The 26232-nt window shown below is 40.5% G+C and overlaps 1 protein-coding gene across 1 annotated transcript in view; it reads left to right on the top strand.

Moving 5' to 3' along the window:
- Positions 1-26232, top strand: part of LOC135702055 (sodium-coupled monocarboxylate transporter 2) — a 171028-nt gene that overhangs the window by 126049 nt on the left and 18747 nt on the right. The window contains exon 11 of the mRNA XM_065223045.1: positions 13376-13692. Coding sequence (XP_065079117.1) covers positions 13376-13692 — 317 coding nt within the window. The remainder of the gene's footprint in view (positions 1-13375; positions 13693-26232) is intronic.

The following is a 26232-nucleotide window of genomic DNA, read 5'->3' as shown; positions in this document are numbered from 1 at the left end:
ACTCCATTGGAGCTTAGAAGTAAGAAGTGGTTCGGGGTAAGTGCTTCACTTTCCTTCGAATCCAGCGGAAGGTAGGTAAGAGGACGAGTGTTCACCATCGACTCTGCTTCCGCCAACGCCGTGATGAAGGTTTCTTCGTCCGGATTCCTTGGCATCTCCATGGCGGCCAAACCAGCTTTCACCGAACGCACCAATCTTTCCCAGATGCCGCCCATATGCGGAGCATACGGAGGATTCAGCTTGCACTGCGTTGCTGCATTCGTGAACGTTGCGGCCAGTTCATGATTAACTTTCTTGATTTCTTGCTGCAGTTCCTTCCGATCTCCTTGGGAATTTGTTCCCTGATCCGAATAGATCTTCAGAGGTGCACCACGCCGAGCGATGAATCTTAACTTGCATGATTCCGCAGACAAAGTGAACTGCCCGCGTTGTGAGGCAGGTGAATAATGCCACTCAGTGTTTCACGGTACCACGCCCGAATCTGACAGTAATTGGTCCAAAATAGTCCAACCCAGTAAAGGTGAACGGCCTGACGTATGGAGTTAGACGTGCTTCCGGAAGTTGGCTTATACGGGGACGCTGCGGAATCGTCTTGCGCACTTTGCATCTGCAACACTCCTTTACCACCTTTTCTACCGCATCTCTGAGCTCGGACACATGGAATGATCTCGTTTACGATCGTCTATTTATTTGCATTCCCGAATTTTCGATGAAAGCTGTCGATGATCAATGCGGTCACGTTATGGGTTTTGGGTAAAATCGCAGGATACTTTGCTTCGAAGGTCAGTCAGGGAGCAGCACCGATCATCCCATCCTTTCGCATTACGCCAGCAGCTCCGATCAATGGACACAACTTGTAGATCCTGCTACTCTTCACCTCTGCCTTACGTTGGATTAGTGGGAGTTAATTGTTGGATTCCAACGAAGCATACTCATCGGCAAATACTTCACGTTGAATAATTCTCAGCACCGTATGTTCAGCTTCCCGGAACTCTTCGCTGCTCAGAATCTCAGGATTTGGAAGTGGCAGCTTGTTCTTCTTCTTCAAGAAGATGTCCTGGAATCACCGCACGTACCCTACAGTCCTAAGCAATCTTTCCCCTTTTCGAGAATCGGTCAAACCCAATTGTTTCACCTGCTACTGCTGTGCGATGGATGTTGACATTCCATTTCCTGTTCTGGTCACTCTAGCTCATCCTTGTAAAGGAATTCTGGGCCTTTGAGCCACCTACTATTTACGGTAGCTTTCGGACCGTTTCCCCACTTCGTGGCTTCGTCCGACACGGTCCACCTCGTAGGCACCTTTCTCCATTCGGATACGTCAGTAATTTCCAGAATGTCACCGACCCTGAAGGCTTCAAATTGATGAAACTTCCGTTGATCAGATCGAAGCCAAGCCAGGACGCTCCAGAATATTTTCCTGGTGATCAGAAGGGTGTGGCTGGCAATGATGGTTTTCATCAGCCTTGCACCGATGACAGCAGCTTGCAGCTCTAGTCTCGGTACAGAGAGTTGCTTGAGTGGTGCAACCTTGGATTTGGACGCTACCAGACTGCAGCGGATAGTTCCAAGATCGACGATCCGGAAGTAGGCAGCTGCCGCATAGGTAGATAGACATGCATCCACAAAAAACGTGTAGTTTCAGAGTCTCGAAGGCTTCTGTTACAATTCTATTACAATAATCTGCAATAGTCTTTAAATTGAAAAATTGGAAAATAGAGATATCCACATTTGTGCTCGAATCAAAAATTAAATGGTTCACTCAAACTGGTATAACACTTTTAAAAAGTGTTTGAAATTAACAACTCCCTCGTTCCAAACAGGGAAAATCAATCATCATCGCATCCACCAAATCACTCACCGCGAAATCCAGCAATGATAAACGTCAACACCTTCTCCTGCACCTGTTTGTTCGGTAACTCAACCGAACCGAAGCGAAACAAACATAACCTATCAATTCTGGTAGCGTGTTTCCTTTTCTATGTGCCAGTCCCAACGTGGTGAGAATCTTCCTCTTCCGGTGTCACTAACGACAAGCACCACCAGTGATACGACAACACGTTACCAGGCGCTTACTGATGATTCCATGTATTCACGCATCCATCAATCCTACCAAAACGCTATCCCCCTCCCCCCACACATGCCCATTTTCAGCACTCACCTGTTTGCTGTTGTGCCTTTAGGAAATGGGAAAGAGAGTTCTGAAATAATGATGTGATGTTGATGATGTGGAAGGAATTTTATCAGCAATTTACGCTCAGCGGGAGCTGCTGGAAGCACGAAGCAGAAACCTTTTTCCCAAACTCGACGGAGAAAGCAGGTAAATTAACGATAATTTATTATTTATCCCACGTTAAACTGTTTATCGGCCGATTTGACATGTATGGGGGATCGATACCGCTTTGTTTCCTATCCGAAATTTGGAACAATACGTATTCGCCTGTTGGTAGGTACTCACGGCAGTTTGTTAATCCTACATAAAGAGCCAAATTTTCCATTCAGTAGGAAATCCGCTACCACCGACTGTCACACATACGGGAAAGGGTCAGTGGTTGAAACTTTTTCGGTCTGGAGTTAATTTCGGGACCGAACCTGGCATAATTAACGGTCAGCACAATAGAACCACAAGAGTTCATTTTTAAACCGGAACAGCTTAACGGTATCACACACAGTTAATACAATTGATCGGATTTTCTGCTGGGATTTTTTTTTCGATATTATTTATTGATGGACGATTGTGTAATTTTTTACTACAGCTGACAATGCGATGCCAAAAATGATTTGCAGTTTTCCTCTTATAATTCACTTAAAATTATCCACATTTTCTGAATGCCTTTGAAACAATCGCCGGACTTTGCGTTGAGTTCTTCTCAAATTTTTCGTCTACTAAAATTTCCATGTTTTTCTTATGAGTGGTTTTTTAGAATTATACTCAGAATTTCCTTCAATTTCTTTTCAAAACTCAATTTGAATTCTCAACACAACCCCTCAGAGCTATGTTGCAATTCTTTTGAAAATTAACTTGGAAATTCAAACGACTCTCCTCACAATTTCCTAGGATTTTTTTTTGAGAATTACCATACAATTCTAGCGGCGCCGGTGGTATAGTGGTAAGCGTGATTACCACCCACCCCAGCAAGCCTAGGTTCAATCCCAGTCGGCGCCGCCGGGATGTTCTGAGGCATAACAACTTTGATCACGCCTTCCTTAGGGAGGGAAGTAAAACCGTTGATCTCACGTTCATGAGTTGATGGGTCGATAGTTAGTAGATAGTTAGGTCGACAGTGTGGGAGCTGCCTCCCTGGGTCTGGATAATGTTTTTCCATGGTCAAGATTTCTTAAACAGTTTTATTTTTATTTTTGTGTGGTACTGCATTTCAATCGTTTTTTTGTCTTTAAAATTTGGCGATTTCCAAAGTTATAAGAATTAGTTGCAATATTCCAGCCTAACAAATTTTCATGGCAGTTGAATTTATAGATTCGAGTAGGTTTTGGTTAATTTAAATTGAAGTAAAAATTCTAATAATTATTTCAGTAACCATTTCAAAAGTTTTGTATGTTTTACACCAAGCAGACTTTTTAAGAGGGAAATTTGTGGAGACCTTATTTCTAATTGACGTGTTGATCATTTCCAAACTTCAAAGTGCATCAGCTCTCTCAAAACATACATCAATGAAACTAATATTTCACGTTGACTGCAGTGTAGCAAACATAGGGTAGACATTTCAAGAATGATTTCACAATATTGTTTGAGATTTGTTCTATAGGAACTAAGAAGTGGTACTGCAGACCATTGCTGAGATTTGTCATTGTCGCGATATTGACAAAATTGTTCTCCACATAGACATGGAAAGACTTGATCCTCAAAAAAATCTTCGTCAAAATCTCATTAATTTCGTGCATTCTGTGTCACATTATTGTTATCCAAGCAGTTCAGAAAGTAGATGCTTGTTCACATTAATGGCTCCATGTAATTGCGTTGCTCAAGTCATTTAAAGTCGTTACAAATTTAGTTAATGCAAAAATGTTCACATGTTACAGCATTGTCATTGACAATTGACATGGTGTGCCTTGACTGTGACTGTTAGCTCAAATGAAGCAGATTTTGTAGCACTACTGCAGACAGCCATCAATTCTTAAATCATATAATTAACGGTTCATGCATTTTTGTTGGATGAGTTATTGAGTGAATCAATAACAGTGATATTTTGAAAACAAGTAGCCTGGCCTGTAGTTGCCTAGTGCAGCTCCACTAAAACCTATTCCTTACTCTCTCATCTACCTGGATCCCCCCGGGATCACTGTGAAGCGACTACTTCGGGGGTGGCTGTGCTCATGCACTTGTCGTACTCTCAGCGCTAGCTGTCGTTGCTAGATCGCTGCTCTTCTCTCCATTTACGCTGCAGCTCCGACATAATCTACGTGAATGCTCTGTTGATGGCATTCCAAGTGCCCTCCTCTCGACACATTTCAACGACGACATTCTCCACGTTAAGGACGGGCATCTTCCTTCGCACTGCCTCAAACCTTGGACAGTCGAAGACTACATGCTCCGACGTTTCATCGACGTTGCTACACTCCGGACAGAGGGGTGACGCTGCGTGTCCGAACCGATGCAGGTATTTCTTCGTGTTTTCTGTTCACCCAGGTCGAAAGAATCGGTATTAGTCTATGTGTCCATTTACCGTTCTCCGTCGTGTTGCCACCTAGCCAATGATTCCACTCTCACAACTTTCCGTACTCTTCCGGCTTCTCTCCGTCTGTAGCACTCGGTGTCCTCCGCCAAGGTGATGTCGATAGGGATCATTCCGGCGATAACGCATACTGCTTTCGACGAGATGGTTCTGTACGCACTCACGACTCGCATGGCCATGAGCCGGAACGTACTGCTCAGTTCTTTTGGTTCTGCTTCGTTTCCGGTGCTGCAACCCAGGCTGGACCTCCACACCTCAGTATCGATGACGACACACTGACCAGAAGACGCCTCTTGCTACTGCTAGGACCAACGTTGTTCGGCATGATTCTAGCTATCGCGTTGATGGCCTTCGAAGCCTTCTCATAGGCATATTCGACGTGGCTGTTGAAGTTTAGCCGGTCATCGATCATCACTCCCAGGTATTTCAACATACGCTTCGAGGCTATGGCGTGCTCCCCGACGGTGATTTCTGCCCGCTGTACCGCTTTACAGTTACTGACTTCCGTTTTGTGGTGGGCTATCTGCAGCTTCGCTCCTTGCATCCAGTTACCAACATTTCCACCTCTTCTAGCGTCTCGCCTGTTACCGTCAAGACGACGTCATCCGCAAAGCCAACGATCTCAACTCCTTTGGGTAGTTTCAGCGTTAGCACGCCGTTGTACATCCCGTTCCAGAGCGTTGGACGAAGGATGGAGCTTTGTGGAACTAAACTGTGATCCCAATCGATCTCTGCCCCATGTCTTTCTCGTAGACCAGAACCCGACGGTTTTCCTGGTTTCGGCAGCAACACTTGCTTCTGTATCTTCCACCTGTCAGGGAAGTGACCCTCGTCCAGGCATTTCTGCAGCACCATCCTGAACATGTCCGGGGATGCCTGGATCGCCGCTTTCAACGCTATGTTGGGGGTTCCATCCGGACTGGGAGCTTTCTTCACCTTCAATCCTTTTGCCACTGCTACGAGTTCCTCGTTGGTGACTTCGACGTTATCTCCCTCTTATTCTCCGTACAGTGTATGTGGCCAGGTCGTTGGGTCGTGTTTCGGGAAAAGTCCTTCCACGATGACTTTCAGCTTCTCTGGGCACATTTCAGCGGGCATCGTTGGACCTCTGATCTTCACCATCACGACTCGATATGCGTCGCCCCAGGGATTGGCATCAGCGTCTCGACACAGCTCCTTAAAACAATTTGACTTGCTTTGCTTTATCTCTCGCTTAAGTGCTGCCCTAGCCGCTCGAAACACTCCTCTTCGTTCCTCTCTGTCTGCTTCCGTTCTTGCTCTCTGAACACGTCTTCTTGCTCTGAGACAACTAGCGCGGAGAGTGCTAAGTGCCTCGTTCCACCAGTAGACTGGACGCCGTCTGTTTTTTTGCCTCCAGTTTCCTCGGCATGGATGTATAGGATAAATTTTTGGCGCTTCTATATTTTGTAATTTTGGAAGGATAATCTTTTATTTGATAATGTTGATTTGATGCCTATGTTTTATGCTTGAGAAAATCCCAACGGTGCCTACTGGGATTGAGCCTAGATTCCTTTGGAATAAGAAGCAGTGACGTTTATCACTACACCACCGGTGTCGAAAGGTGGGAGGATATGGGGTAGTAAATGTAATGTTTTTTTTAAGACCGTACGCGGCGTGGTTGGTACTCCGTTACTGATCAGAACCAGTGAAATTGCACGGAGAACCACATAGATGGAGCTTGGTATTAGAATTCCGTCAGTACCAACGCCAGCCACGTCCTCGCAGTCTTTGGGGAGGGGAAGGATGATTAGTTCGACGTCCGTTGTTGCTAGATACCGAATATACCTCTTCATCTCCACGGCTGTCACGGGAAGGATTGTTATGCTAGTGAGGTGGATTATTTTAAGATCTGAATTCAATGTGGTAAGTGATGCGGATCAGTTAACGGAGCACACTGTTATTATTTAAATCTAGTGGGGATAGAATAAGGCATAGTGAAAATTTGTAAGCGAGGGGACGGGCCTCAGATTGTACTCCCGACCTTCTACTCAGTAAGCAGAAACGCTAACCACTAAGCTACCGAGCCTTGTCAAGCCAAAATAGTGAGTGTTGAGAAGAAAAAGATGAATTCGCTTAGTCTTAGTCTTTACCTAATTGCTTTTTCCTTAAGCTGATGAAGTATTTTTCATCAGCTTTAGGAAAAAGCAATTAGCTAAAGTTTAAGTAACTGTCATAGTAAAATTTTACTGTCGTCAGACAATATTTTTGCAGTTATTTTCTTCGACTGTGGCAGACTTTTTGGTGATTAAATACACTGTATGGACAGAGAAAACTCTGAAGACGAAGACATTCTGCGAGATTGACAGCTTGATTGTTGATAGTGAACGGTAGAGCGATTACAGTTTTAAAGAATTTGTTTAAAGTTTGAGTGATATAATGCCGGTAATGTAATGTAAGGTTTCCTAATTCGACGAATGGTGGTTTTTGGATCACTGCTTACATTTCACCGCAATCGTCCATTTTCACGGTACTTGTGATCAGACAACCAAATGCATTCTGATCCAAACCAACCAAATCGGACACTGGAAATAAAAACGTAAGCAATCTGCCCAATGTCAAAATATCTGCAAACAGTTGCAGAAACAGATACATTTGTCTTTACAGCCAGCATGAATTTGTCAACAGGCCATGATCACACTGTCAGAGAAATTTGGTACACTTTGACTATCCGCAGATTGGCAGTCACAGATATTTTGACTGTCTGCAAATAACAGTTAACCAATTACATTAGAAGCCAGATAAACTGAGCAGGTTTAAACTGAAACTGGCTAGTCTGATCTTAGCTTAATACCATTGGAAAACAACACCGATGAATGTTTGAAGCATATCTCGTAAATCGAAGTACGCTTTTGGATACATGACGTTGTGATTCAAAAATCTTGGATGAAAATTGTAGAATTTGTTGGAGGAAGACTTGTTCATAAACACGACATTCCGTTGTTACAACTAATGAACTGGAGCAATAATCATGGCGATACCGTCATCGCCCACAATGTCGAACAAGGATATGCTAGTAAAGCTCATACAGATGAAGATAGTTTGAAACTTGTGATAGATGATCAGCAGGCGATAAACGAAGAGCCAGAACAGCCAGAAGATCCGGTCTCATCACTCTAAATTCGGCGAACCAGCAAATCTAAGAGCAACCAGCAACATATAAGTAGTAAGAATGTGTGTTGAATTGTTTGATATTTGAATTAATAATCACTTAAAATAGTCAATTATTCATTTTAACCCGTGTGTCCATTTTACCCCACTTATCCTAACATTCACATTTCAGCAAAGGGTAAGAATAAAAATCATTCAAATCAAAAAGTTTGAGAAATCATGTTTCAAAACTGAAAAATTTAATGACAAAATCGGGAAAAAATGCTGACATAATCTGGAGCTGACAAAATCGGGGAAGCACTGTACTGGTAACGCTGAGTCACCAAGTAAAAATTAAAAATGATATGGAAGCACCTATTCTGAGACAGACTGTAGATTACCTCCCCTCTAAGTATCTTGGATCGACCCGAGGTTCTACCTGATTTCTATCGGACTCATCCGCTTTCAATGCATTTGACCCTTTTTTATCATGGATTGCGCCAGCGCTGGTGGTGTAGTGGTAAGCGTGACTGCTTTCTCACACCCCAATGGGTCTGGGTTCAATCCCAGCCGAGGTCGGTGGGATTTTTCTGAGGCATAAAAATCTCTGGTCACGTCTTCCTTCGGAAGGGAAGTAAAGCCGTTCGTCCCGGCCCATGTATGTTTGAATGGGTGCGATATGCTACGCAGGTGTGGAAGCTGCCTTCCTGCACATTCGATTGCCGTCAATGGATTGCAATGGTGTCCGTCGGTGATTGGCACTAGATTGCGGAACAGAGATCGACGTTAAATAAAAGAATGAAGAAGAAGAAGAACATGGATTGCGTAGTGTGGAGTGTTCCTTCAACTATTTGTTCTATTTGCCACCCGAGAGTTATTCAACCACTGATTATCTCGGACCGATTCGATTTGGCGAGTCCGTTCCAATTTATTCTGGTGCTAATAATACGTTCTGTTGTGTGGAGTTGGGAGATGTCTCTATTGGAAAGACATGATCTATTTCCGAGAGTTCCGCGAAAGAGTCTGCCCCTCCGTTTTTGGCCCTTCATACAGCAGATTCATACAGACATATTATATGGGTGAGAAAAGAGAATGGTGAAAGTCCCTTCGCTTGGACCATAGAGCGTATAGGGTGTAGAACCATATTCTCGGGTTTGACATACAGAAACCCTATTATTTGATTTGGTGTGGGGGATGGGGTTAGGGTTTCGACGGGCATATGGGTGATAATATTACGTTAGGATAAAGTTGAAACAATGAGAGATGCATCGCTTCAGTTTGGGAAATATTGCACATCGCAACCGATGAACCATTCTGACGGTCCACATTACCGTGCAGGCGCCGTGTGTTGGCAGGGTCCAATATTGGGCAGTTTGATGATTATACACTTCTGTCAGTTAAAACTGTGTTTTTGAGATTTATCTCAATATATACTTTGGTGTTTCCTAGCGGATAATCAAGTTGGTATTCGCAGAGTGAGACAATGTCACTATTACTCATTCTTATAAAAAAACTAATCCTGGTTGTATCTCTTTTTCGTTTGCATGCATGCCGGGTGATGAGCGAACATGATGAAGAAGAAGAATATGGCTTTATCACAGAGCTCCGTTTCGGAACGAGTGTATTGTTGATGGACCTGGGCTACGATTCAAGAATGGTTTCTGTGATGATAAGTATCACACAAAAGGTAAAATAAGTAGCATGATCTTCTTCGAAATGTAAGTATTATTGACAATAATCATAACAATCAACTCGTATATACATTGAAATACATATATAGAAGAGAAGGGACAGTCCAACAGGGTACCCGATTGAAGCGATTTGGACGGGGAGAGTGGGAATGCCAACTCTCGGTTGATAACATTTCGTGGATAAAGAGCGCGCTCTTCTCTCCCCTCATTGGGGCATCTTCCTGTTTGGGGGCTTGTCTTTTTGACCAATTGGCCGATCAAGTTGCTGGAAGGAGATTCTTTATTGTTCCGTAGATGCGTATAGGCGACTTTACCTATCGATTTACCCAATCCGTTTTTGGCCCTTGATACAGCGACATGTTGAGGACAATCAGAAGTTATTAAGCTTGATCAAGAAAAACAGAGAAGAGAGCGCACTGCTGTCGGACTTAGTTTCCGTGCTACAATGGGTGGTAAACCACTATCATCATCATCATCACATGGATTGCGTAGTGTATGTGTATTCCCTCTAACGCCCACTGGCAGGCAGTGTTATTATGAAAGAACTATCTGATAGATCTATTGCAGATCCAGCAACCAATTTCAGAATGTCTGGAGACTCACGCCCACGCATGAATGTATTACCTCTATCAATTGGATAAACACACTTCCAGTTTCAAAAGTGTTCTTTTGAATAATGGCACGTATTTAATTTAATTTAATTTATTTTTTTAAATTGTGAAAAGTATTTGTACAGCTCTTACCATGTTAATTTAATCCTCCAATCTTTTTAGCATGGATAGCGTAGTCATCTTAAATTCCAACACCCTAACGATATTGATACGCGCATTTAAACTTTTAAAAAAGGGCAAAATATTCAATTCCAAAAATGCATAATTGATTCTTTAAACCAATTTAAAAATTTCAATTCCGCCCCATAAAACAATGGATTGGTGCATTTCACGTGTACACTGTATCATGAATTTTTCGCACCCACTAAACCGCATCGAATTGAAGCTCTTCTCGAACCAACTGAATACAATGCTCACAATGTATAACGATGGGCTCGACCGAGCAGAGCTCAAGTTAAACCAATTCGCGAAAGCTATTGTGAGTGCGTGTTCTATAAATTTTTACGTTTAAAATAGTGGACTCCCGCCGCGGTCCCAAACAAGCGTTGTTCACTGGACGTATTGGAAACTGGGGTGAGGAAAATCTCGTTTTCCCATCACGCATATTTTCATTTAAATTCACAATCATGTAAAGAGGTGGGTGCAGAGCCAGCATGTGTGTATAGCCCTCCATCGGAATCAAACGAATGCAAAAGTGGATTAAACAATTTTTCCCCAAAGGCGGATATTTGCTATCGTGAGCGGGATGATTTTTTTTTGTTTTGCATTTCGGTTGGTCTGTTCCCTGCATCTCTGATGGCTCATTTGGTCCGACGGTTGTCGTGGATGCATGTTTGGTTCATCCATTGAAATGGTGTTTCCCGATTTTTGCTCTTATTTTTATTCCTCAAACTGATGGCCAGTTTGGCTCGGACATGCCATTGACGTATTCGGAGATCCGAGCTGCTGGACCGTGTTTTTCCAACGTTTATTACCGATTGGATGAACATCGTTTGTGTTTTAGCGTATACGGCCCCTGGTGGACAAAGAAACGGGTGGTGGTGTTGCAAAAATCAATGCTTTTTATTGATTCGGAAATTGGAGCTAAATATTTATATCAACAGCAGTGAACACATTCATCGGGTGCAACAATTTCTCCTACAATAGAGGGGCGCGCAAAACTTTTTAACTTTTCACATTTTATTGTTTGTGTAATATCTATTCGCGATTCGTTGAAAGTGTAATACGATTATTTGACGATCAACTGTATTTGCGTGGGAGAAGCAATTCAGTCGATTGAAATTTATGGTTTCGCGGAAAGGGCAATTCAAGCAGAGTAGGCTTTTATGTACATAGTTCTCTCATTTTGCTGCTCTTTCATCTAAACTATGTTTATTTTTTTCCTTGATTTGTTTTCCGTCGATCTTGTTTTCCGTGCTGAGCACCAATGCTTCCGACGCCAGGAAGGCAGCTCCCACACCTGGACCCTACCTATCGACCCACCAGAACATCCCGGCGGCGCCGACTGGGATTGAACCCAGGCCTGCTGGGGTGAGAGGTAATCACGCTTACCAAGTGAACTTTGTTAAATAACGAATCAAAAATCACTTTAAAAATCGGAAGCATGTTACACATATTGTGCATTTTGTTAAACATTATCTAAATGTAGCGGACAAATTGACTGCTTGTTATGAAAAACAAATAACAGCAGAAATTTACCAGCTCTTATGAAAAAAACATGAAAATATTTGCGAACTTCTGGACTAGCGCACACCTAAATTAAGAAGTATATTTCGTGGACGAGTTCGTAGACTGATCAATTTGTGATTATTTTATTAGTTGAAATATTGTTGTTGGCATGGCACTTCACGATTATTCAGATTTGTTTTTACCATGCACGATGGTAAAAATTTAAGGATTCACCAGTTTGGAGGATACCTACCTCTGATCAAACGGCATTGATTGTATTTTCATCGCTTGCCTTCGCGCCACATGACAATCGCGAACAGACATATCTCCACATCCACCCGGGGGAGTAAATGAAGCACACTGCGGATAAATTGAGTGAAAAATGGATTTCCGAGATTCCTTTCCGGCTTCGTTTGTTGGGCCACAAGCGTGTTTTGCGTGCCACCAAGCGAAGCCGTTTGTTATTTAATACTGGGTGGTGCTGGTTGCTGGTATTACTTCCTTCCTTTCCGCGTAGGTTGCAGGTGTCGCTCGCACCGGAATCCGAGATTCCGAATGAGATGGTTCTGTATCTCAGTCTCCTAAATTATCTGCGTCCTACCTTCTGCTACGATGACAACGGGCTGTTGTGATTTCTTTTTTTCTTTTACGCTGAAAGCATGTCTAAACGAATTCGTTTCCGGGGAAAAAGATACACACAGTAGGGTTAAGATCTAATTTCTGTCATGTGAATTTTTACAAATGTATGTACCTTTCCATACGTACCATTGGATTTGATAAAGAGTTACAATTTGTTAAACATCAAAAAAATGGATTCGCTTGGAGCGCTTCTTTTGCTTTTGAGAATGATGAATGCAAATAGTCATATAATGCGTTCTTATATAGATTTCGTTTCGTAGCTTTTGAACTAAAGTATTGTACCAAACGTACGGTTGATTCGCTCACGTAAAAATCGTTGATGTTTTTTCCTCGATATGACGGAAATGGCTGCTTATGCCTAAGTAGTTCTCTACCCTACGCAATCCACCCATTTTCGCGCCATCAAATCGGGTGCGAATGATTGACATGGATGTGGTTGTGGGAGGGAAGAGGATAACGATTGTTTACTGAACAACCGGTGGATAAATAAACGGGAGTGCAGGTGCGGGTGATGAGGAAGGAACATGATCAAGAAAATGGAGTATTTGTGTTCACATAAGCACACACAATTGATGACAATATTATTTCCGATGGCATGTGTGTGGGTGTGTATGTGTTCGCGCGTGGCGGAGAAGATCTCATGAATTTTAGATTTTCAATTCATGCACGGGTAGCGACGGTGAACGTGAATGGAAATGAAATGGGAAGTGAATCTATAGCGTTGGCAGCAGCGGAAGTCCCGGTCGTCGGAACGAGTGTGTTCTGATTAGGATCAGCGAACCCAATCGATTGCGCTTAGAACTAGCAGCGAATGGAAATTAAATCCAAATATTGGAGCAAATATTCATACATCACGGATTGGAAAAATATTGAACCTCACCGGGTGGAAATGTAGTTTGTGTTTCATTCCAAATTTCCTGTTTGACTAATCATCACTTTTTATTCTTCCTCCTACCTTCCACAGGGAGCCTTGTACGGCGGCATCCTTTCGTTGGCATTTGTCATCTACATTGGAATAATGGCCCAAATTGACGGCGAACCGGTAACATTCCTGCCGTCCTCGATGGATGCCTGCAACTGCACTCAGTCATCATTGTCAGTTTCGTCAATTTTGTCGGACCACTCCCGTGGGTTGGTTTACGACCGGATCGGTGACGGACCAGTCAGCATGGCTCTGGTAGCCATGGATCCGTCCGGAGCCCTGTCAACGGCTGCTGCCACCCTCGTTGGTGATAAAGTGCTTCCTGCTGGTAGTGCTGCTTCTATGGAAATTATGTCCCGGTAGGTACCTATGGCGAGCGAGTAATTCTGTGCTTTCGGAGAACTTCTCGGTGTGATTAATGGGAAGCGGAAGTTATTGGATCTTCCGGAGCTCCGTCGAAATGGGTGCTGTTTGGGTGTTGGTGACTGGTAGCTTCACTACCCGGTCGGTTTGTGGTCCACTAGTCGTTATTACCCATGGGGTGCGTTCGATGGTTTACGTAGTACTGCCGGTTGTTTTGGTAGACATGGAACTCCAGTCCACTGGAACTAATCACCTAATGGGAGGGAAATTTATGAAGCCATATTTTTTGGGATAATGGGGAGGTTATTATGAGGGAGTTAAAAAAAAAGGCAAATTTGTTAATAATTTTTGCCTTTCCGGTGGAATCGGTTTAGGAAAATACTGACGTTGGGTCCGAAGTCATGGTTTGGAAAATTGATGTTTTTACATTTGTATAAACAACTACATTGGTGTATCTAATGGGGGTTGAAATGGGAAGGGCCTATGTCGCTCCCAGAGGTTTGAGACACATATTCACACGCTTATCGGTATCGATGGTTTAAAAACTTACTATTCTATCAGATATCAGTTTTTTGAAGCATACATTCTTAGAAATTAATACGAAGTCGGGTAATTTTTTACCGAACTTTCAACAGCTTGAATTTTACCCTCATTTCAAATGCAGTTTCACTTAGTATTCATTTCAAAACACTGTTAGCCTTGTTTAAATAGTCGAGTCTTGCGAAGTTTTGAAATTTTCCTTGTTGTAAGTCTTAAATCTAATGAATTAAAATGCCTGATTTTTACCGGACAGTTCAGCTGTTGAAAGTCCGGTTAAAATTACCTAAGTTGGAAATAATTTATTAGTATGTATAAAGGTTAAAATTTTTTTTTAAACTAAATAAGTATCTTAATCAATTAGAGACCCTAAATTATCATTTAAATTCACGAAAAAAAAACATTTTTTAAAAATTAATCGAAACTTGTTTAGAAACAAATATTCCTAACTATTCTAACTAGCTGAAGATGGATTATTTCTGAGAATTATTTTGTGTAAGGCATATTAAGCTTGTAATATTATACTAAATTTTTAGTATACAGTATGGTAACTGATTTTGTTTTCAAGCAATTAAAATCAATCCCAGTAGAGGTCGTCGGAATTTTTTGAGGTGAAAATAAATAAATAAATTGTAACTCTACTGTCTGTATCCCGGTAAAAACGCTCAGTAGCAAGAAACCTCTCGAGCTGTGTCTCAAGGTCGGCTTACTACTGGGTAATCTGGAGGAGCTTCGCGATCCTCATGTGCAGTACTGTCACCTGACTTAAAGCTATGAAAAGTTTAAGTGACACAGTAATCAAAGGGTGTATACTAATTATTTACTAATAAAAGCTATAGCAGGTGTGTATTGGATTTCTAATAGTAGTTCTATTGAATTTTATGGGTGTACAGTGGGTTCTTACTATGGGGGTTTGACGTACCGGTACTGAACTGCTGCCGTTGATTCTGCTCCGCCGAAGACTACACTGAGGCAAAAGAACGTAAGAATTCCATAAGAACCACATATGAATTTTTGCCACAAGAAATCGGTATGAATTTCATTGATTTGCCTTATGAAAAATAATATCGACAAAAAAATAATAAAACTGAGCAGACTGGAACCGAACCATGGACTTAGAGATTACGAGTCCTATGTCTGGACCACTCGTCTGTCAACGCTTGGGAAAATGGAATGACTAATGGCGTAGAAGAGCTACCTCATGTAAGACGAAAATTGTTTCATAAGTCGTGCTTATGAAAAACATATGTGTCGTTCATAATTCGAGCCTTATGAAATTCTTAAGTCTATTTGCCTCAGTGTACTCTGCCGATGTGCGCGCGCTCGCCGATGATCCTACGTATGACGAGCCTGACAGGGTGGTGATGTTTGAATTTACTTGCTAGTGGATCGGTCAACAGATCGACTTGACTTGATGGCGATCTGCGGTCTCCTGGCGTCTACCCTCGTTGACAAGAATCACCAGATTCCAAGCAAGGCCGGAGTGACTCTGCTGAGAGGGGCCCTCTTTTCCGTTTAGAGCCGTCTTGGCCCGAGGAATGCGGCAATTTTGACCTTGCAATGCCAAAGCGAAATGATGTCCTTTACTGTTAGGATTAATAGCCACTAAGGACCAATAATCCGACTCGTGTGCTTCCTGACCGACTTAGTCGGTTGGTTCACAAAATGGCGCTGTACCGAATGGTACCACAAAAAGGTCCTGATTGAACAGATTCCCGCGATTCACCACTCACTTTGTATAACTTTAAGGACACTTAGTTTTAACGATCCGAAGCACACGAACGCCAGATACTGACTCAGGAATGGCGGTTTTCCTTCGCGCTTTTCCCATCCCATTGCTCTTCTCGTGAGATGTTATTTTCCACCCATTTCGAAATCACAATTTCACTCAAATGTTGTTGTACCCACTGATAGAATACTCATACCCACTGTACTGTTGTACGGTTTTATACAATTTTCAAATTTAAAACAATTAATCCTACTAACAAGTTAACAAATTTTATACAACGACTACTAACCCTACCAATCCAACACCAAATAACCTTAAGAGACGTGACGGTACATTTAACAACTATGTACAAATTAAAAATCTAATATGTTTTGTAACAAACGGTTACAAAATTGTCGTGCTCGATCGGTTTGATCCGTCCATAAATTCGAGCATTTACGATGGTCCTTAAGAAAGGGCACCAATTGTGAATAGTTGAGCATAGACAACTCATCGAATGTGACTCAAACGAGTGTCAGATCTAGCCAGGAGTTTGGTCCAAATATCAGGTACAGGTATAGATACCCGAGCAATATCGGACATCAAAATATTATCAAAATGAAAATTACAAAATTTTTTTTTTTTGAAAAGTATACGAGGGGGAAGGTAGGATCTGCAATGTCTAAAACATGGTTTACGAGGTTTATGGACAGCCACCAGGCTGAACTGAATTTTGCACCCAGCTTGTAAGAAAAAGCTTTTGTAACGTATTTTTTTCATACAAAATCAAATCTCTCTGACCTGAGTGTTTTATAATTTTCCTTAAAATTAAATTTAAACATCTTTCATTTGAAGGGTCAACCGTGAAAATCAGTCATTCGATTTTTTTGGACTACCCTAACACGGAAATGGTCACCCTAATGGTGGAGTAAAAATACGAGTCTAATATTTTTTGATCAGGAGGAACTATACCAATTTTCACGAAATTCTGAGACCCGCTATAATTTTTTCTATGAAATTGCTGTCTATCTCTATTGCTTGCCAGCTCTGAATACTTCAACTCGGCGAAGCTTACTTTGTGCTTCTTTCTAGTGATTCAATTATCCGTTGAAGTGAACCGTTAAAAACTTGACCATCGTCAAGCGTTCCCCACTCTCAATAGCAAACAATCATCGGTAGGATCAAACTGCCGCCACTGCACACTATCCCCGCATCTATCCGACAAACAAAGAATAAGAGCCACCGTAACAATGATACAAACTAACGGAAGAATAATCCCCATAACGATACCGCCATTCCATTTTTTTTATAACTGTACCAGAAAACACTTTTCTCCGCAGTGATTGTGACTAATTTTCAATTACCACCCCGTTCTCGGGGGCTCTGGTAGGCGGTCACAACTCCCCCTTTGAAGACGCTTGCTCGCTCACTCAAGCGACCATAAAGCTCAGATTTTATTTTTCAATTTCCTTCCAAGAGCAAACTTTGTCTCTAGTGTACTTTCCCCTGACTGCCGGCTCGTTGTTTGTTGCTGCTCGGCACTGACGGTGGTGGCTTGTTACGAATGTACACGTACCTACACTACATAATGTAAAAGAGTATCACAAAGTTTTTCTGCGTCCGCTAAGCCCTCCTCTTCCCCACTCCCGCTCAAACCATTCACCGCACACAATTCAAGCGCAAAGCAGTAACAAACCAAGAGTGCTCTTAACTTGTCACAATGACAACAACAATTGCCAGAGATTCGCGCAATTTTCTCGTCCCGATGATTTTGCAAGTCAAGCAGTCAGTATCCTATCTCTCGTCTGTGTCCTGTTGCAATGGTGCGGTGCGCTGCCTGCAACAACAATAGCTATTAGCACCATGAAACGGAGAATGGCACTTTGCGTTCGATCGACAAGGTCACGATCCCGGTGCAGAAGTTGGTTCGTGATTCCCCGAAGGCAGCGCGAAAATTGAGCAAACACCGCATCGATGAGCAATTGCATTCGCGGATTTCCGCGCGCGACCAGTGACTCGTGGCTGGTAAAGGATGACTGTGGTAAGTAAGCTCAGTCAAGGTGCAAGATTGCGCGCATTCTGCAAAGGAAAGCTAAAACGGAAAATGAAAACACGGAAGAGCTTTTCTACACCACCGATGAACAACTTCCGGTTCGTGTTTGCTCTCAATTAACTTGGCCAGGCACACCTTGAAATTATGGCAGCTGCTGAGTTTTATTGCGGATTTAGCGTGCACTTATATAGTGGAGTTCAGAAGGGGGAAACAGTGGATCAGCGTTTATGTTTATGTTGGGTAATGAAATAAGCAATTTTGTATAATGCTGATTTAATTTTTAGGAATATGGCTTGCATTTTGAACTAAGCAGCCATTTATTATCTAGAATATAATAAGCGGAGAAAAACAAAAGTGTTTTTATTTAAGTAGTTTTGGATAAGTGTGCCAGTTATGGCACTAGTGTTCAATTTTTTGTTATTTACAATAATAATAGCACAAGTAATCTACTAATGATTATCAGAGTATATTCTACTTTTACACTACCGATGTACCTATTAACCTAACTGAAGTAGTTGCTGCATAAGTTTTATAAATGTTTTTAAACTTCTTGCTGTCTTGCATTCCCTCGGTAGTTCCTTCCATAATCGAATCGAACGATAGCGCAACGATTCACTTTAAAAATGTGTAGAGCATCTTGGAATAATTAAACCACTAGAAGCTTGTGAGTTAACAAAGAAGTTTCGAAGATATATCGGACTTTCGTTCAAAATTTTAAAAGTTTGAATACACATTCTAAGTTTCATGTAGTTGAGAAAATCGTACCCGAGTAATAAATTAGAAAAGTTGGAAATATGATCGTTTTTTCCGCAGGTCGTATACGTATCTGGTAACGACAATAAATACCAAGTTTAATTTCTTTGCATTTGCCTTAGAAGTTAAGCTAATGAGAATGTTCCCGTACAAAAATAATGGAACGATCAAGGATAACTAGCAAGTTTATTGCAGAGTTTCCGATGATCAATTAAATCAAAAGCTTTGCTGAAATCTAAGAGTGCCATCACGGTTAACTTTTTCTTATCAAGAGCATTTCTTAAATCGTTTTCAATTTTTATAAGAGCTGTAATCGTGCTGCAATTCTTACGATAACCAGATTGTAAGGAACATAGCAGATTATGATTATTAAGATATTCGTTTAGTTGTTTGGATAGAATTGATTCAAAAAATTTCGACAGTGCACAAAGTATGCTAATAGGTCGATAATCCTTTTCTGTAGCTGGATTGTTAATATTACCAATAGGAACAATCTTAGCCACTTTCCATGAACATGGAAATTCTGAAGTGGTTATGCAAAAATTTAATAAGTCTGTGATGTAAGGTGGAGTGAAACATAAAGACACTTTCAAAATATTTAGAGGAATGAGATCAGTACCCACAAAATCACATGAAGCAGCCACAAACTCATCCAAAATATCGTTACTAGTAATACCTCTGAATGAAAAATTAGCTGAAAGATCATCAACTTGCTCAGTGTCAATAAACGATGATGGGGCAAAATGAATCACAGTGACATCACCACCACCAACATTCATATTTGAACATTTTAACCCGAGTCGCTTAATATTATTCCAAAGTTTTTTAGTAGGAAGAAATGAACTAGTGTTTTTAACCGTACGGTTAGTTATGTTGCGTAGCTTAACAAAGTTGTGCCATGTTTTAGCATTATTTTTATCGCGTTTCCAACAGTCATATGCTTCTGAACGATTATTGAACATCCTCTGGCGCATAACGGTTTATTTGTGACAATAGTGCATTATTCAGGTAATTCAATTTGTCATTTACATCACAATAAGAATAGATAGCATCCTTATTTAATTCTTGTAAATCCCTTAATGTAAAGAATCGTGGTTAATGTTTTTGTAATCGCGATGAAAATAGGTTACGGTTGTAGTTTTTGAGTTTTTGAATTTATAGTCAATACATATTAAATCGTGGTCACTAATACCGCCAACAGAAGACTGGTAGGTATTATTCACATTGGATGTACAATTTCCTGCCATAAAATCAATAAGAAGCGGGGTGCTTACGGGTAGATGGCGTGTAGGTGGCGGATTCACTATTTGAAAAGAGAGAGTTTTAGGTTGGTCTAAATACTACGACATTTGGAAGAATTTACATCTAAAATATTAACGTTAAAATCACCCATTATCACGACATTAGGCTCAGTAGCCAGTGTTTCTGAGATGAATTTAAAAACCATTTTCATTTTGTTCAGGTTTACATCGGGTGGTTTGTAAACAATTCCACACACTAAGTTAGCCTTTGTTAACTTAACAAAAAAGTATTCGATTTCACTATTAGCTTCAGACTTGGCAAGAACTGAGAACCGGATATTTTTCTTCAAGTAGAAAGCAACGCCTCCTCCACGAATCCGTTTTGTACATTTCCGGTCGAATCGTATTAATTATTCTATAACCCTGCAACTCAACGGATTTTTTGGTGACAGAAGGTTTGAGCCATGTTTCAACTAAACCCAAAACATTCAATTCTGACTGTTCGGAAAAATTTTCGATAATTGTCTACGTTAATACAGAGGCTGCGAGCATTATGCAAAGAAAGCTTCATAAAGTTTACCGAATGTTTTGAAACTATAGTTTTGATATCGCCATAGTTTAAAGGGTGTTGTTTTACGGTCGGTTCAAAAATTGTATCAACAGGAAATGGAATTGTAGAACTAGGAAAATGGCAAGAGTTAATAGGTACATCGGTATTCATTACTTTCATGTCGGTTTGGTGGAAATCTGGACGGAATTCCCTAACTTCTACTCACTCTGGCCAATAGAAAGCGTCACCGACGATAGAAGCCAAATCATCAGATACGGAGAGCTTGAACGATACGAATGTACATTCCTAGATGTTTTTGTTGCGGGGCACTAGCTTCACACAATTGATCGGTTGAGGTATCGGTGTTCGTAACTTCACGCAGGTAATCGATGATGTCTTCCTCTGTCTGTCCATTGTGAAAAGGCGTAACGTAGAATGATTCAAGGGAGTCAATTGATTCACGTCGAATCCTCAAACGGTTTTTGCAAACCACTTTCAACCGACAGTTGTCATCAGCCGACGGATTGTCTGGAGAAGGGCGGTTGTTGAGGCCAGATGTTGAAGCGACTGGAGCAGGACGAGCAGAAGCAGCAGGAGCGGTGGAAGCAGTAAGAGCGGCGGAAGCAGTAGTAGTTGTAGCAGGAGTAGCATTGATGAAATTAGAAGTAGCAGTGGCAGCAGAAGTTGTTGTAGTCATGGCACTAGTAACGGTAGCTTCAGTGATTGTAGTTGCTCTCATTACATCATTCTCGCTAGTGAGAATGGATAATCCATCAGCATTTACGATTGTGTTGTTAGCCGCATTTGAAAGAAGCGAAGAATCGAGGTTGACTCAGATGAATCATTCATTGCAGCTCCGCTTACCAGGAACTGTTGCAGTCTCGTAGAAATATTGGATTCACGCCTCCCATATGTCGACATGGAAAGAAAACCATTCGGTGTTTTGAGGTTTTCGCCAAACTGACCCACTCGAAGATCCAACGAATCGACGCACAGAAGTAGATCGCGCATTGTCTTCATGATGACGGCCTCATGATTCATGACGATAGGGTTAAAGTTTACTCTGCAGGTCTCACAGAACCACATAACATCCATATAACATCCCCAATGTTTATTTCTGAAATTCTTGGAAGTTGTTCTAAAATTCTCTACGGCCCAACAATTCTTCTCTTTTTATCAAGGTATTCCATATGGACGTCAACTGGCTCAGAATTGCCTTGGGATTCATCTCAGAATGATATTGGAATTCTTCTCAGAATGTGAATGAAAATTTCCTTGGCATTTTCGTACCTTGGAATACTACCTTTCATCAAAATCTCTTCAGCATTGCATTGGATTTTTCCACTAAATTCTGTTGGAACTCACTTTTGAAGAGTCTTGGACTTCTCTTTACAATTAAATTACATTTCATTTTAACCTAGGCGCTCCAGCTACTACAGTAACTTACCAGCCTTAATTGTTAAGATATGCATCTAAGTGTTTTTACAATGTTGCTGCCTTAGCAATTCAGTAATTTGAACAGGTTTTCTATACCTGCGTGTCAGTATAGACCCATTTCGCACCAAATCGTATTCGGAACACTTTGATTAATCGACAATTTCATATGAAAAGGGCTCATGATACATTTCTCGCCAAATTGTATCTGTAATTTGCAGCACCCTTTCAGAGCTTAATAAAACTTTCTGGACATGTAGACCTTGAAAAAAAAAAATAATAATTCCCTTATGTTGTTATATACTACTGAGGCAAAATCTGATAATATGTGAAAGAAAAAAGACAATATTTTTCATATATCATTTATTTATGTATTTTCAATTTTTTAAACCTATTTTCATACATGCCATTTTTTCCATTTTCCAATCAAGTTAAATATTTTTGGTTGATCTTCTGAATTAGAATACCTTTTTCCGCTACTTTGTTGGGTTGTGGGTTGTGTGTGCTTAGAATACCCTGCTCATTAACAAGGCTCTTCACCTGCCTCACCATGTACGTTGGTGCGTTGAATTCTGCTACGACTTTATTCACCGACCAAGACTTTGGCAATACTGATCATACTGTTATCTGATCGTTTCTGTCAGCTGTAGGGGAATTGAATTTCTCCTTTAGCTGCGCAATCATTTCTTCGTATGCCTCTACTTTGCTAATGTCTGCTGTATCTAGGCCAAAGCAAATCTATTTTTTCGCACTGGTTGTATAATTTCTAGAGATTTTTTTGAACGATAATCCATGCTCCTCATGTTCCTCGATGAAATTGGAGATAAATTCAACGTTTCCACAAAGCCATTAAACTTCTGAACATTGTATGGGCGTTGCAGATCATCTGCTGATGGAACTGACTACAATGATGGAACCAATAGTACCGTATCTGAAAGAAACAAGAAAATAAAAAAAATAATAATAATAAGTGCAATTAAGAGGATGCAGTTAAAAGTTGATAGAATCATCAGGATGATTGTTCTTACCTAGCTCATCTACGGATTGATGGCCACTCGTTGATGAGCCTGGATCATCACTATGCTACTGCCCACTAGTTCACGGTTGGATATTTACTTCATTTCCAACCGATCGGCGTTTTTTCATAACTGGACTTCTATTATGAGATATCACTCTACGGCATAAATTTTGTGGTTATTTTTTCTACCATCGTTGACGATATGGCCCGTAACTTAATTCGGTTGCATCTCGGATTATTTATATTTGCACAAAATTTCAATCCTTTGAGCCTTACTTATTTACTACTTTGGTCCATGATAATAATTTAACTAAACCTTGTCATCACAACTTTCGTTATCAGATTGATTGCTGCTTGTATGAAATCAACCTTAGTTTTATAGTGCTCATAGGTAGAATGAAGTGGTATGTATATAATGTAAACGGTTTAGGAATAAATAACAGAAGGGCATATCTAATTATGATGCTATAGGCTGACTTCCCAAATCGTTGTTGATACGAAAGAAGATCTCAATTTAAATTTTATTCATGCCTTATTCTTAATGGATAATTATAGATAAGAATGCTAAGTTGCTATAGAAGTATCGGATTTTACCTCAGTAGTAGACAATATAATCAATTATATTATATCTGATGATATAAGCCCTTTTCATATGGAATTCTTGATTAATCCAAGTCATAAGTTGCTGATTAGACAAAATTGAATCACAAATTGAGCTTCATTGGGTTCTGAGATGATTTTGAGCTTCACTGGTTTAGTTTTGTGTGAAAATGGTACGTTAAAAGAAAATCAGTTCAGACATGAAAAAGTTTTTGTTAGAATTTTTTTTCCTTAAAAGTGCCCATTTCGCAATGTATGGACGGTTGGTAGTAAACATAATTACCTATCTTGAGACAAAGTTTCATCCAAATCAAACATGGCAATTTTTTTGAATCGACTTCAAATTTTAAAGTCGATTTTTTTTTCAATAAAGGTCTCTAATGGAATATTTTTCAGTATTTTTTTTTCGATAATTTGGACAATTTCCTAAAAGTTATCCATACAACACATTTTTGTAGGAGTTGGCTTTTTTCCATAATATTTTTATGAAAAAAAAAACGGCAAAAAAAGTTTGACCCTTCACCAGTGTTATGCTAGATAAATTTTGGAAAAACTGAGTATGAAGAAGTGCTTATTTAGTTAAAGTCAACACATCCCGAAAATTTCATTGAAATCTGAGAGGGTGCTGTCTATAACAATTGTCACCTAAAAACTTAAAGCTAAAACTTAATCTTATATCATATAATTGAGGATCGCAACAAATTTTGCCTGGATTTTTTAATTATTTTGTTGCACATGTGTGCTAAAGTCTCAACATTCGAAATTCTATGTACTTCGGTAGTACTTTGTATCCTTTGAAGTGCTTTTTTCTTGGCAGTGCAACAACTAGACCATATTGGCACAAAATGAAGCATGATCGGTCTTAACAACTTGTTTAAATATTAGAAGTTTATTCTACTAATCTAATCTAATCTAATCTAATACAAACGCAACCAGTACGAGAAAGCATCCTGGAAAATGATCAGGTTAGATGAGGTCTAATAATTTTTCTTGTCTAAATGATGTTTACAGCTTTTCTGAGATATGATATAAACATCACTACGGCCAGGCCTACTGCGTCGTATTTGCCGCAAAGATGATTCTTGGAAATGAATGGGAACATTTCTTGAATCTACAGGGGTGGAAGGATGCGTGAACAAACCGTACCAAACGCTCCGAGTTACAATGTGTAGTTGTGTGTAATGTGTAAATATTTGTACAATATTGAAGAATCATAAAATAATGCAATCGAAGGATCTTACCGAATTTTTTCCTATATTGGTAATGATTCTTTTGCGCTTAAAAGTTTCATTGGATGCATCAGTCCTTGTTTATCATGGGGTTTGGGATGCAGTTCCTCGTCATTGCTCGTGGTTATGTTTAGTGATGTGATGGAGATCATTTAGTTCACTAGAAACTACTACTCCTGGCTGATCCGCCAGCCTTGCATCGAGCTGGAACCGCAAGCAAGCAAATCAAATGCCTCCTCACTCGAATCCTTCGTTGTGAGTGGTTCCGATAGATACGTGCCCATTTTGGCTTGCAGGCAGCAGCACTTTGCAGGAGAAAATTTGCACGTTCGATTTTAACCTACTTCCACTGGATATCACCGTTACCTCCTGGACCTATTTTGTAACTTCCGGCTTCCGGATCGTTATGCACTTGTAACTAAACCCAAACGGACACGATTCAACAGCGTACATTAGAAAATTCAGCGGAGATCTGCTTTTTCGCAACGTTTCACGGCGGCGGCGAAGGAAGAAAAAACCCGGTTTGTTCACTCGCAGTAATCTTAAAATCTCTTTCGATCTTATTTTTTTAAATAACCCAACACAGCACTAATGAACACACGTGATATTAGGTGTCGAAAATGCACCAACTAAAAGACTTATGACCTAAATTTTCAATAAACATCTCGGAAAATAAAGCAGCAGCAAATTCAAAACGCGTCAGTTTCAATGCACGGCCTACCTCGATCCAATCAAATATTAGAAGTTTATTCTTCAGGCAAAATTTGGATTTTCTGTTAATAAGAGGATACAAACATTTTATACAGGGGAAATGGCTCAAATGTTGGCCTATGGATCTTAGCTTGGACCCATCGCTAAAAATCTGCTTTTTATCAATTTTATATAGATGAACGCGTCATTGGGACGGTAGTACTGGATATTCGCTATTGAAAGTTGAGTCGATTACTGAATGTATGGGGGCATTACATCAATTTCCCCTATTTGTTGCATTTGGCTTGAATGTCCTCAATGTGATCTTTAAAAGTTAATTTTTGGTCAAGTACTAATCCAAGATATTTCACTTGGTTTGACCAGGGAATTCGAACTCCGACTACGTGACTACTACTAGGTTTCAAAATGGAAGTTCTAGGCTTATGTGGAAATATTATAAGTTGAGTTTTGAAAGCGTTGGGAGAAATATTCCATTTTTGTAAATAAGAAGAGAAAATATCTTAACTTTTCGGCAGTCTGCTGCAAATAACACGAAGATTTCTTCCTTTAGCGGAAATGCCTGTGTCATCGGCGAACAAGGCTTTGTGACAACCCTGAGGCACATCTGGGAGGTCCGAAGTGAAAATATTATACAATATAGGTCCAAGAATGTTACCCTGAGGAACTCCTGCTCTATCAGGTAGTATTTCAGATTTGGAATTT

Source organism: Ochlerotatus camptorhynchus, unplaced genomic scaffold (genome assembly GCF_037179485.1).
Source record: "Ochlerotatus camptorhynchus isolate MF236.1 unplaced genomic scaffold, CSIRO-AGI_Acam_v1.1 ptg000183l, whole genome shotgun sequence".
NCBI classification, from domain to species: Eukaryota; Metazoa; Arthropoda; class Insecta; order Diptera; family Culicidae; genus Ochlerotatus; species Ochlerotatus camptorhynchus.
Note: the sequence above shows the minus strand (reverse complement) of the source record. Positions and strands in the feature narration are given on the sequence as shown.